This window comes from Barbus barbus (genome assembly GCF_936440315.1).
Source record: "Barbus barbus genome assembly, chromosome: 2".
Taxonomy (NCBI): Eukaryota; Metazoa; Chordata; class Actinopteri; order Cypriniformes; family Cyprinidae; genus Barbus; species Barbus barbus.
The window spans coordinates 18,009,574-18,024,301 of record NC_136730.1 but is presented as its reverse complement, the minus strand read 5'-3'; the positions used below and the strand labels follow the sequence as shown (position 1 = coordinate 18,024,301).

The window sequence follows — 14,728 nt, the reverse complement described above, 5'->3', positions numbered from 1 at the left end:
ATCATTTAGGCTGTATCCGGAATCGCGCCCTATACCCTTAAATAGGGCACTATTTTAAGAGACAGCCATTTGCAGTGGTGTCCGAAACAGTGCACCACAAAAACAAGTGTACAACCTGTGCACACTCAACAGCTATTCAATACCCATAATGCATTGTCAGAGTCGCGCTCCGAAAGAATTCCCGCGTCTCGCCAGAAGATGGCGCCCGAAGAGATGACGTTTCATTGCAAATTTAAACATTCACGGTTTTCCAGGTCTTATTTGTCCTCTTTAACAACGGCTTTTAGCAGCCCCAATCAAGTCTGGAGCACTATGACTTTTATGTGATGTTATGTCAGATTGATCAAAGTGTAATATATGCTGATATTTTGAAGAAAATGTTAGCATTTGAGGTAAAAGTGATTTATTGTTGTGTGCAGCTCACCTGTGCCTGCGCAGCCGCTGCTGCCTGTGCCTGTTCCTGCTCCTGATAGTACTGTGACGCTCTGCGATCCTCCTCCTCCTGCAGCTTCTTGGCCAGCTCTAGGTCACTGATGCCTTCTGGGATCTGTTCCCAACCCAGGTCTGAGGCCTGCTGTTCCTGCTGTAGGGACAGCGCCATCAGGTAGTCCTACATATACAAAGGGGGAACATTAAAACTGTCAACATCTACTCAGTTTCCCCATTAAAGGTTATTTAGCAGAGTTAAGGTAAAAGGCTATAATATATACACTACTTTTATGTTACCTTTAGGAGCTCGATGTATAATATAAATTGCTATACTTCACAGTCACCTTTAATCAATTTATTGCATCCTTGCTGAATAAGTATTCATATTCATTAAAAAAAATTACTTTCACATAATACTTTCTGAAAAAAAGATCACAGTACATCATGCATATCCTCTCAGTTTGCCCATGAATTGACCATTTAGTTTGCTAACTGACCCCTCGACACAGCACTACAACGAATGTTTTAGAGTGAAGACTGAATTTTAGAGTACAGTGATCTCCAAGCCCTTTATTCATACAGACACTTCATTATTAAACACCCAATACAAGAGCAGAAGAGAGACAGAGACACAAAGGATCTGTGTCACGTGAGAGACTTTTATCCGGTCATCAGGCATTTAAGCAACCCAAAGGCACAGGGGGAGGGTTACACAGAGCTGGAAGAAGGGTTGGGGAGCTTTTAACATCAATAATTGAGGAGATTTTCCAGCGGGCAATGGAGCAGAATTAGTGCTACAGGACAGCAGTGCGCAACAGAGCACAATATAGATAAACCGCACTTTCACAGAGACTGGCTGCAACTCAGCTGGATGTCAACATTCACGGCTCACTGTAATATCTGCCTCCAGAGCTCAGCATTACCTGAGGGTCATTGTGACTCTGTGAAATGATTTGTTACACAGAGTATATTACTTAAAGATGGGGTTGAGTGATTACTGTAAAACCACAATTAAAATATCAGGAACTGAAATGACTAAAGAAGTTCCTGTTATCCACAAGCATAGGAACAATTAAAGGCTTTGAGGATTGGATCTTTAAATAGTCATTTTTAAAAGTGATTTTATCTGCAGGGATGGACTTTATGCTTTTCTTAAGAAAGGTACCCGAGAAAGGCCCAGATCACAAATACATAATTTATGTATTTGTGTAATTTTAAGGAATTGTAAGCAATTGTCATTCAAAAAATTGAGGTCAGTAATTATTTTGTTTTGCTGCTTAAATTTTGTGCAAGACATGACTATTTTTTTTCAGGATTCTTTGATATGTAGAAATTTGAAAAGAACAGCATTTATTTAAAACAGAAATTTGTTGTTATAATGTAAAAGTCTTTACTGTCACTTTTAAACAATTTAATGTGTTCTTGCTGAATATTAAATTATTAAAGTATTAAATAGGTAGTGCATATAAATGAAATTAGTCACAACTCCATGCGACTGCTTGAGCTTTAATCTTAGATGAGACATGCAAACGTCACCATGAAAAACAACTACCATATTTAGCGTTTATGACGGCATGACACGGAGCACTCCTGGGAAGTTACTAGTCCTGACCTGATCGATCTGGTCTTGCTGACCACGGTACACAGTTTCCGGGTCAGAGGGTGGCCTCAGACGGAACTCGGAGTCACAGAAGTTTCCATCTCCGTCGACATTATGCAGACTTTCCCAAACCACCTTCTCCTCAGTGAGAAACCCCTGATCCGTTACCAGCAGGTACAGCTGGGCCTGAGGAACACAGAGAGAGCATTTATAAAAACATGCAGCGACCTCACAGCTCTTGTCCATCAATCTTTCAACACTCCCAGACCGAGCAGCAGTGGTGTCATCTTCTGAAGTGTGTACATAGGGATCACGGAAGAGTTTTATCTGTGGGTGAAGGGTGTTCTGCTGTTACAGAACAGCTCTACTTCCTCCAGATAACAGACAGAGGCTTTACAGCCTCCCTGATAAGACAGTTGAGGGTTACATAGAGAGTCAACATTCAAAACCATTCAAATTCTCATTGGCTCACATTCACCAAAGTTTAGCCCTGAAAGAGTGATCAAAATTCAGATTAAGATTAAAAATAAACTATATGTTTGTTTACAAAATATTTTAAACAGCTTCTGAAAAATTGATGGTTTCATTTGTGAAAACTTTGTGGTGTTATATGGGATGAAGACTACAATGACTCAAACAAGTATTCAAAATCATGGTAATTAACAATAGCATAATCTAGGTACCCATATTCTCAGTAGCATATTTCTGTTTTTGGCCACTGGGGGGCACCAACATACAGCATCCCTCTGCAGACAAATGAACCAAATTTACTTTGCTTATTGGAGCGCTTATTCACAGCAGCACAGAGCCATCTTTCGGCATCCAACATCTCAAATACATTTAAATGTCAACACACCTTAAATTTGGTCATGGTGCTGAAGTGATTGTTCCTGAAGAAGACACACAGTTCTCCCTCTTGTACAGTTGAAGTGAGTTCACACAGGCCGTGGTATGTTAGCTGAGTCGCTGTGCTGTTCAGAAACTGCTCTGCCACAAAACCTGGGAAAGAAAGAAAGCGTGTGAGAAATACACAATACAATACAGACACAAATATTTGAATTTAACACCTTAATATCTGCCCTAGCTCTCCTTGGTGCAATGTCCAATTTGTAAACAAGCCAATCCTTTGAGTTTAATCTTTTCAATTAATCAGTTGATTCTGTTCACAAAACTGTTCTGAATGATTCATTCACGATGACAGTCCACAGGAGGTGGCAATTATCAATGAATGATGATTTGAATGGCAGTCTCTTTCACACAAAGCTCTCATATGACTTCAGAAGACTTGGTATGAGTCATATGGACTAATTTTAGGATACTTTATGGTGTCTTTTTCAAGTGTTAAAGTCTCTGCCTCCATTCACTGTAACTTAAAATTTTTCCAGACAGAATGATGCAAGTCATACAGGTTTGGAACAACATAAGAGTTAATAAAAGAAGAAAAAATGTTCGGCTGAACTAATCCTTTAAACACGCACTGTCTGAAACTTTATGATACACAAAAATCACACAGCCTGATAGAGACAGGCTCATATACACTGGTACAAACAGAAACCGAGACGGAAAAGGTGCATTCTGATAGAGACTTACCCCCCCCCCAAAAAAAAAAATAAATAAAAAAAGATGGTGAGGGAGATATATTTAGACAAACGCAGTGAGAGAGGGAGAGAACATTTCAGACAGCTAAAAACTGAAAAAGAGGAGGGTGCTTAAATGACTCTGATAGTTGTTTATTTGCATGATGCAATGGGGAAAACACTATTCAGGACATGGATTAATATGTACAAGGCATTAATACATCTGAATGTACAGAAGCCTGGATGTAAGAAGCAGTCTGCATGAATGTGTGAAAGGAAAAGGAGGAGAAGACAGATAAAAACAGTGAATACCCACCTTCCCCGGCCAGCTCGCTGTTGTCTGACTGCTTACAGCTGATTATCTTCTCTACCAACTGGTTATAGCTACAGTTCCCCACCGCCTTAACTATATCAGCCATCTACAGAGAGCATGATAAAATAAGAAAGACAATATGCTGGTCAAAATATTAGTATTAATGTTAACATTCCATACAGATGATTTTTTAGAAGGGCATCAATTTAATGATGTGTTAATTTAATTTAAACAGCACATTATTAACCGTTGAACTGGTTTTAACGTGAAATGGCAATGACCATGATGCTCACTGGGTGATATGCTTAAAAACAATTACTGGCAAACTTAATTAAATGATGTGCTGTAAACTGCAGCCAAGTAGTGAGATTATGTTAAATGATATGGAACTAAAACCAACTATATTAATTCAAAGCTAATTTTTGTAATATTTATTCAATTTATCAGTCTGCGAAAATAATCAAAATAATCTAAATGAGGGATTTTGTCAGTACTGATACTGAAATCCTATGCGAGAGGGGTGACCCAATACTTTTGGCAATACACACACACACGCGGTCAGAATTGTTGGTACCCTTGGTAAATATGATCAAAGAAGGCTGTGGAAATAAATCTGCATTGTTAATTTTTTTTATCTATTATTTAAAAAGAAAAAAAAAAATTCACAAAAATCTAACCTTTCATTGGAGAATAAGAATATAAATGGGGGGGAAATATCATTATGAAATAATGTTTTCTGGACACAATTAACAACATCCTTTTATTCAATACTTTTTAAAACCTCCATTTGCCAAAATAGTATAGGAGTTTTCTCCTATAATGCCTGATGAGATTAGAGAACACCTGACAACAGATCAGAGACCATTCCTTCATCCAGAATCACTCCAGACCCTTTAGATTCCCAGCTCCATGTTGGTGCTTCTTCTCTTCAGTTCACCTCACTCATTTTCTACAGGGTTCAGGTCAGAGGACTGGAATGGCCAGCAGAAGCTTGGTTTTGTGCTCAGTGACCCATTTTTGTGTTGTTTTTGAGGTTTATGTTTGGATTATTGTCCGGTTGGAAGATCCAAACATGGCCCATTATAAGATTTCTAACAGAGTCAGTCACTTATTGATTTTTTATCTGTTGGTATTTGATAGAATCCGTGATGCCATGTGTCTAAACAAGATGTCCAGGACCTCCAGCAGAAATATAGGCCCACAAGATAAAAAATACAGCAGTACTGTATTTCATTGTACACATGGGGTACTTTTTATCCCGGTGTTAAAATTTTATCCCATTTTAAATTCTTATTCTCCACCGAAAGCTTAGATTTTTGTGATTTTTTTAATTAAAAGCTCAAAAGGATTAACAATGCTCATTTATTTTCACAGCCTTCTTTGATCATATTTACCAAGCGCACCAACAATTCTGATATATTTATTTATCGTTATTATTAAATTATTTGAATGTATTTATTTTTAAGTAATTGTCTTTTCTTTCATTTTGTATTTTTATTACAAACTATGCTCAGTGCATATCATGTATTTGTGAAACTGAGCATGTTACTACTGTAGAGTAGTATTTTAAAATTAAAGCCCATAAATGACATCATGTGGTGACATCTAATGTTTCAGTGGAACTTGAACTAGAAGGATGTGAATCGGGATGCTGACCTGTGGGTCAACCAGCCATCCGTGGTAGAGTGGGATGTCCAGCAGGTCAAAGACGATGCACTCGGGTGTGTATTCGAACACCCGCACACCTGTGAACTTAACGTTTACATCCAGCCCTGTCTGCAGTTTATGCAGCACTGCCATAGCATCACTCATATTCTAGAGAAAGAGAGAGCAAAGAAATACAGAAAAATAAGAAAACAATAACATATTTTGCCATAATATTTTTTTTCCAACACAACACATGCACACATTTCTGCAAAATGTCACACCCAATTGTCTTACTGCTCTGAGCGGAAAAAATCTCATAACTCTAGACCAGCGACTAAAGAGCTCTAAACACCAGAGTTCACCTCCTTTACTTCCTGTCTTTCTGTTTTGACCATAATGACCCTCCACTGACTCTCAAAAAAGCACAGCTGCAGGCACACAAACCCAATCCACTGCAAGGCTACAAACTCCAATGCAGTTTAACATTTTACATTTACATTTATTCATTTAGCTGACGCTTTTATCCAAAGCGACTTACAATTGCTATATATGTCAGAGGTCGCACGCCTCTGGAGCAACTAGGGGTTAAGTGTCTTGCTCAGGGACACATTGGTGTCTCACAGTGGATTCGAACCCGGGTCTCTCACACCAAAGGCATGTGTCTTATCCACTGCGCCATCACCACCCCAACAATATTAACAGATAGTTTGTGAACATACACGTGTGTGTGCAGCGTTTGATATTATGTTCCAGGCCCTATGATAATAATAATCTGTCTGGCTCTCACTTTTAAGGACTCACAATATGACCATCTGTTATGTTGATCGGTCACAGCTCACAAAATGAGTGTGTGTGGACAGTTGTTGGGATTAAAGCTCGTAACACAACTCAACCATGTAACAACAATATTATATATCATAAACCATGAATCCCAGGAAACCAGTGAGATTATCGTCGCCCTTCTGTAGGAGATTTCGCTCTCAATCTTTCTGCCCTGGCTATTTTCCGTTGGTACAGGGGATTTCCTAGCACTTTCACTTAATTTAACTCCAATCCCTTGTATCTGGAATTCTGGGTTTAATTTAAATGTTTAAAATAGATAGTTCCTGTTCTGGAAGATGATTGGTCAATACAGCATTCAGTGTTATTTTACTATTATTTATATACTATTACAGTATTTTGAATGAGCTTTTTATATCTTCAGTTTTCATTTAATTTGAATGTATTATTGTAACAATAACACTATTCTGACAGTAACATTCGGTGTAACTGTTTTATAAAAGCATTAAGGCAGTTAAGGCAATCCTAAAGTGTAAATATATCTAAAGGTGTTGCAAAACGGCAGCCTTTATCTGTTACTTTGTTCATGATATAAGACAGACTTTCATCTTGTAAAACTGATATGCTCAAGATTTCAGATGACTTTTACTAGTTCCCAGATTCATTTTTAATTTGGCTATATTCACACAGTTAGTATTTGGGATCCACAATTTCATTTAATAGCAAATTGTCCTGTATACAGACAGGATCAAATCAGATCAAATAACTAAAGTCAATCCTAATTTAGTGATAATCTTGATTAATGGCTATAACAATAGTAGCAATGCTTCGATCCACCCATTTTTATGTGCATTTTGTAATAGCACATAAAATTCGGATAAACGGTTTATCTGAAAAGAAAAAATGTGCAGAAACTACGATTGAAACACGTTTACCGAATAAATTCCTCCATGCACATCAAAAGTCGTGGGATAGGACAACTTAAACAGCAGACTGATCTCGTTGCACAGCATCTGAAACATTGTTTTGGTTGTTCTGAAATGCCTGAGCAAAGTCTGTCATCAAAGTATGTCTGCATAACTGTCTTACACAACTACGTACCCAAACAGCAGACATCCTCCTCTGAAAGTATTAACCGCATTTATTGTGTTTCGTCTGCTCGTATTCTGACACTGAATGAGCAAGCCTTCGTCTCACCTTGACTCTGATCAGAATAACACAGGTCATCATCTCGCAGCTTGATACCAAAGTATGATGTTTCCAAAACAACACTAGACACCTTCAGAAAGCTGCTGAGTCATGAGTCCCAGCTCTCCTGGAACACGGGCTAGGATGAATCAGTGCGGCACAGGCTGACCCGATGGCCAGTGGGTGGATGAGAGCATGTAGAACTGGGCACCAGGGTCGGATGAGCGTTAGAGGTTTGACAGATCGGCCAAGACCCATCCAACCACAGCTCCCATTCAGTCCCGTTGAGCCTGGCACCGGTTCCAACCCCCACCCACGTCCAGCCTGCGTGTGGCCCGGCTCTGTCCCTGTGCCCCTGCCAGCGTTTCTGAACCACTCCATTGCCCTGACCCACTTTCTCCAGCTCTATTATGCTCGCTCCAGTCCAGCGATACTCACTGAGATAGCTATAAAAGCTTTAATACAATCAAAACATCTGATAAACACAGTCAAACCTGAGTGATGTTATTGTGCACTGTTTGCACAGGCTAAAAACACTAAGATCAACACACAGAGAGCAGACAGGCCCCATGAAGTTCTTCCGGACCTGTGTGTATGTGCCACTCTCTCGCGCTCACTGCCAAAAAAACGCTTTACTGTCACAAAGCCTGGCCGAAGACAGTCAGCTGACTTACAGTGTAGAAAAATAGCAATATACAAGCATGAATGAAGCTCAGCTAAACTTGAAACAGTCTTGGCAATTAAAAAAAAAAAACTCTCAAAAGATAAGCTACCTTATAAAAATCAAAACACAAGAACAAAGCAAAATCTCACACAGAAGAGAAGAGCGAGCAAGAAAGGAGCATGAATCCAGTCAGCCTCCACCTACTCCAATAAACAAAAACAGACATTGGGGGAAATCAGAAACAATTCTATCTTCATCCTCACATCCTCAAACTCACATACAAAAATAGACATGACTTTGAACAGCTTGGAAGGAAGATATTTCAAAATGAGTATGTTGTAATGGCAATTAAAAGACTCTCACGTTACCTATATAATAAACTAATAGCAATATATTTTACTGGGGGAGTATAACAAACCATAAATACAATGTTCAAAAAACAGCATTTTTTAAAATAGAAAACATTTGAAACATTAGAAATGGCTTTACTGTCATTTATACATCCTTGCTGAATAAAAGTATTTATAAAAAAAAAAAAAAAAAAAAAATTCTTACTGACCACAAACTTTGAACAGTCGTGCATGTTTTTTTTCCCCCTAGAATGATGTGGTTACAGCATCTGTATATCCACTGTGGGGGGGGAAAAACAACTCCTGTTCATATCTATACACTGGAGAAAACATGGATTATCATATGTTTACTTCAAATTGAAAAGAATATATGTTCTGACTCATTCTGTGTTAAGCATCCACATCAGACCAGAAATTGTTGATACTTGACTGATGTTAAAAAAATACAAAATCACAATTTCAGTTTGATTTCGGTTCAAAAAGATCCTTAAATCAAGAATCCGTGGTCTAAAGATCTAAGATCCTTAAATCAAGACACATTTACTTGAGAAGCAAAGTGACAATAAGAAGTCCTGTTTTCAGAGAAATTGATCAAAATGACACGCGATTATGTTTAAAAGAAGAACAAACATCTAAAAAAGCTCAGAAAACTCAACCCAATGGAAAAAAATTGCCATATATTTGTTCTTGTTTTAAGCATAAACAGACTTAATTTTGGTCAATTTCTCAGAAAACAAGATATCATATCTTCATTTTGCATCTCCATTACTTGTATTCTTAATTTAAGGATGTTTAGATATTTGTATTGGCAAAATTCCTGAGGAAAATATAAAACAGTGCAACATTTCATGCCCTGACTTTATGAATTTAAGACTTTCTGCTCAGATTTAAGACCTTTTTAAGGCCTTAATTTGTGGAAGGGTGAATTAAGAGCTTATTAAAGACTTGGGGGTGAAATGTGTACCCAATTTTGTTCTGGACAGGCTTTGTGGGGTACACCCAACCGGTATATAATAAATATTCTACACAAGCTAATAAGGAGAGGGCCAAAAAAACAACTCCACTGGTCCCTGTCATGCATCCCTGCACACCGTGTGAGAAGAAATGAGGCGTCTCTTTCACCCCATCTCCTTACATGTCAAATTCTGTAGAGCACACAACTCTATGAGAGGTTTCGTACTCTCTCTCAGTGCAACACAATGATGATATTCACTCCTGCCGTTATATAAACAGTTGGATTCAGACTGGAATGGACCAGTTCTCACAATTCATTTAATTCAATGGCAATTCCATGCTTGCTTGTCCTTATTTCCTGTTGAGATGAATGGGTGCTGATCTAAATGACTACCACAGCTTGTTTCCTAAAGGCACTGTAATGCCACAGATCTAATAACAATAACTGGATGTTTAATGACAGAGAACCAAGCCAAGCTCACTACAAGAACAAGGGGATGCTTTAAAAAGAGATGCGAGAATGTGAGACCGATATCTGTCTGTCCGAGAGTCTACATGTATCTTAGCTAATGTTTTCTCCTCTGTCAGAGCCTTAGGCCTCACCTTTCACTCCTCTTTCTCGCTGTTAACGCTACACCATCACACAAACACACAGAGCTATGTAAACAAACTGGCTATCTTCAATAGACTCGTGTTCTGTGAGTCACGAGCAAAACTACTGTTGCTTTTACCTGTTCGTAGTTCAGCCGCTGAGCCTCCGAGATCTCTTTTGGCTTGGCTTCAAGGATATAGTCTCCTGTTGTGAAGGAGCAAAAGTAAGAAAGAAAAAGAAAGGGAGGGTTAAGGAAAACATTTGAGAGACAGTGCACTTATGAAAAACACATGCTCACAGGAGACATCAGTCTCCTTCTCACCCTGTTGTAATTAACAAACTGCATATATATGCCAGTAAACCAAAAGCAGTAGATATTTACAACCCTGATCTTTCTGTATTTAAAGCTTTAGTGTGAATGTCAGTCAATACAGTAACTGAAACCTACCTGTTTTAGTAGGGGTTAAACTAGGGGGGTTAAACTAGCCTTTCACAAAGTTTGATTTACATGCGTGTTTGTAAAAGTTATGTCGTTGAGCTACAGTCTTCATCTTTCTGTCCAAATATATATATATATATATATATATATATATATATATATATATATATATATATATATATATATATATATATATATATATATATATATATATATATATATATATGACACAATGTGTAGTCAAATATTCAAACAGAAGCCAATTAATGACTAGGCCTAATTTAAGATGTATACATGACAGATGCAAGATGTAGAACTGTTAGAATAGCTGCGTCCCAAATGACGCACCATACGCTAAGCACTTAAATATGTAGAGTATGAATTATACAAGGTTATTTTGTCATTCATAATTGGAGTCTAATAGCCACTCCCCCGCCGCTGCATAGTTAAAGCTGTGACAGTTGAGTGCATGAAGTGTCCAACAATCAGGTATTTAAAGTGAACTTTTTCTTTTTGGAATTTTCAGTGTGAACACACTACTCACACTATTTATACTACAAAGTGTCATAGAATAGTGCTTAAGTACGCGATTTGGGATGCACCTCATGGCTTCACAAAAACCAGACTACTATGATTTCAATCATACTAGTGCCCTTACATAACATTTTAATTAGATCTGCTGTCCATTGTCAATTGTGTATCTGCTATGTATGTATTAGGGCTGTATACCTTGGAGAACCTGGCGATACGATACATACCTCGATACACAGGTCACGATTCGATACGTACCTCGATACAGAGCTGTCTCGATACGATTTGATACAATGTGACACGATTCGATACGATTCAATAAAAATACATGGGCCAGAGCCAATTAGTTAATGCTGAACACATTTACTCAACAAACAGAACTCTGCATTTTTCTTCAATTTATTGAAGACAAAAGTGCAGGGCTTGACGCTTACCTTTTCCCCAAGGAGCACATGTGCTCCTAAGTCAAAAAATTTAGGAGCGCATTAAAAACATTTAGGGGCGCAATGCAAATTTTTCTAATTAGGTGTTTTAGCTTAAGGGGATACAAAGAGACATTTACAAGCACCATTATTTAATTTATCAGAATACAGAAAGTACACAAGGTTTTTAAATAATTTTACTTCAGACACTATTTAATAGGCTAATTATGTAATTAGTTATAATCCTATTAAACTGTGTCGGTATAACATTTTCACAATAATCATTGAAGCGTTTGTCACGGTATATATGTTTTTGTTTATAAATCACAATATATAATTTCTAAGTGAAAAAAAGTGTTGTCCTCCTAACAGGTTAAATAACTTTATTAAAGATAATTTACTAAAAGACTTTTATAAAAAATACATAAAAATATAAAGTAAACAAGTGTTTCAAGATTAGAGTGCAAAAGATTGTTCAAATTAACGAAAGAACAATAGGTAAGTAAGGTCCCATTTGTTAACATTAAAGCAGGTTAACATTAACTAAAAATGTGCAATAGCTAATTGTTGCAGTAGTTAATATTCTTTGTTAATGTTGATTTAATAAAAAATACAACTATGTTAGTTAATGTTAGCTCCATTGAATTATATTAAGACAACTTTTGATTTTATAATGTATTATTAAAAGTTGAAATTAAGATAGCATTATTAATAAATGCAGTCATTGTTTTTTTCATGTTAACTAATGGAACTTGTGTTACTGAACAATAATAACGAATCAGTCGTTGATATATAGATAGGCCCACTGTTCTCTATTATAGATCAGTGGATGGGCCATGTTTAGGTTAGAAAAAATGTTTGAAAATAAATAGCTCATTAAGTCTTTAAGTAAGAATTATTTGAGGCTATTGTGAAGATTAAAGCGAATATAAATATCTAAATGACTGAGTGTGAAACATTATTTACAGTTTTAGGAAAGTAGCGCAGCTGATGTGTTTACTGGGTTACCGGGGTAACGGCAGCGCCCTCTAGTGGCGAATGTGCGTCATTCAGCGCGTCTTCACTTTAACTCGCTCCGCTTTTCTTCTCATCTGTGCTCATTTAAATTAAACCGTTGCCTTTTTAAAGTTCTAAAGTAATCATATGAGGCTGCATCGCAATTTTTCCATAAATAAACAGAATAAATTAATACGTTTGTTATAGGCTACTGTATAAGTTAGGCTGTTTTGTATTTTGTTTTGTATTCGCACTTGTGCTCCTAAATACATTTTCCAGTTCGCACACATCTATTTTTAGTCGCAAATGCGAGTGAAATGCTCGCTCTGTCGAGCCCTGAAGTGCATTATAACAAAGTGCATTTTGCTTAAATATTTGCAACTTTAAGTGCTCTGATTAATTGTACACAAATTGTATTAATCTGGAAATTACCACAAGTCAACATTTAACTTTCCAAGGGTACAGTCTGAGCTCACACAAGCACAAAATCTTCTTCTTATTATTCTTAACTTCTTATTAAATCTTCTTATAATTCTTTTTTGTGACAGCATGTACTGCCATAACATATTTCACTATGAAATCACTTAAATGCTACATCTTGCTTTAACATTTTCCATGAGTTTTTTGAAACTCGCGGGCGCCGCTGCGCCCCCTAATGGCTGGGCGGAGTATCGATACTAAGGGCTAGAATATCGATACTGTATCTTTTTTTATTATATCGGTATGTATCTAAGAATCGATATTTTGAGCACACCCCTAGTATGTATGTTTCAGAATGATGCATGGCACTATGTTTTTATATTAGTAGTATTAAGTAGCATTTCTAATTTTGCTATTTATTACATTTTTATTTAGTAATAATAATAATTAAGTATTATTATTATTTTGTAGCTATATTGATAAAATTTAGGCCAAATTGTGCAGACTTACAAACCAGCACAGCAAACTTGAATTTCTTCTTTAAATCATATTTTAAATCACAATCAGTTTTTAATCAGAAAAATCACAATTTAGATTTTATCCCAAAATCGTGCAGCCGAAGAAACTGAACTCAAAACAAGAAGTTTCAGAATTCAATTCAATATTTAGTTTGACCTCTAATCAAGTTACCATTTGTCCTCCTTTTATTGTCCTGTCCGAACGAACTCTCCTACAGATCAGTGAAGGGGGCTGGAGCGGAGACAGGGGGCATCGATGGCTGCTGGCATGCTGGCAGACATGAGAATATCTGACCCTGGGTTTTGCTCTAATAACGAACCACCTGTCATCCGCCTCATTAACATTCTGTACACACATACAGCTCTAGGTACAGGAGCACTGCTCGGCTGCACTGACCATTAAATCAAGGCCAAATCAAAGTAAATAATCCACTCCATTACAGAGCAGTCTATCGTTATTGATTCCCACATATCTGTCACTTTTCAAAGTTTTCCAGTGACTTGTCATTATACTAATAATTTAGCGACATTGAATTATGTGGTTGCACCTGCCATAGTTCAAAACAAATGAGTTCAGAATGCCAGAGGAAGCCTTGCTGTTTCTGCTCTGACAAAGCACGAACGTGTGAGAGAGAAGCGTGAAGCTCGGCGGTTTTATTTTCAGCCCACTCCCTCAGACTCCCGCTTCCTCTGATTGGTGCCAAGAATGCAGCCCAGCACTGGCAGATTCATTTGGGCCACTTTCACTTATTTCTGCTCAGCAAAAACCCTCCATTCCAACTCCCCCCTCTTCAGCTCTTTTTCAGTTCCTCTCCAGCTAATCTCTTCCGCAGTCAAACCCTCCCCACCCATTTTGGAGAGTATCCGATGGACACAAAGTGCGTACGCTATTCTCGGTTATCATTAATGCATGGATACATATTGTATGTTTATTTATGCTGATTTGAACGGAACCAGCCTATCCATGCGTTACTGATGACAGAAAAACTAATTGTTTAATTTCGTTATTTTTATTTTCTTTGCGTACAAAAAGTATTCTCGTTGCTCCATAAAATTCAGATTGAACCACTGATGGCAGATGGACTATTTGGACTGTTTTTTTAATACTTTTATGGGCCTCGACATTTACTATGCAGTCAATGGGGACAGTCACAAGCCTACCGGTTTTCATCCAAAATATCTTAAATTGTGTTCAGAGGATGAACGAAGGTTTTACGGGTTTGGAACGACATGGGGTTAAGTGATTAATGTCAAACTTTTCATTTTGGGGTGGAGTATCCCTTTAAGCTTAAAAATTACTATAATCAT

General features: G+C 37.4%; 1 protein-coding gene across 3 annotated transcripts in view; it reads right to left on the bottom strand.

Moving 5' to 3' along the window:
* LOC306887082 (ubiquitin carboxyl-terminal hydrolase MINDY-2-like) overlaps positions 1–14,728 on the bottom strand; it is a 30,413-nt gene that overhangs the window by 5,353 nt on the left and 10,332 nt on the right. For all 3 annotated transcript variants that reach the window (XM_079444566.1, XM_079444564.1, XM_079444565.1), the window contains exons 3-8: positions 10,234–10,298; positions 5,576–5,734; positions 3,923–4,025; positions 2,886–3,028; positions 2,042–2,215; positions 425–610 (exon numbers count right to left, since the gene is read on the bottom strand). In XM_079444566.1, the coding sequence (XP_079300692.1) occupies positions 425–610; positions 2,042–2,215; positions 2,886–3,028; positions 3,923–4,025; positions 5,576–5,734; positions 10,234–10,298 (830 nt within the window). The remainder of the gene's footprint in view (positions 1–424; positions 611–2,041; positions 2,216–2,885; positions 3,029–3,922; positions 4,026–5,575; positions 5,735–10,233; positions 10,299–14,728) is intronic.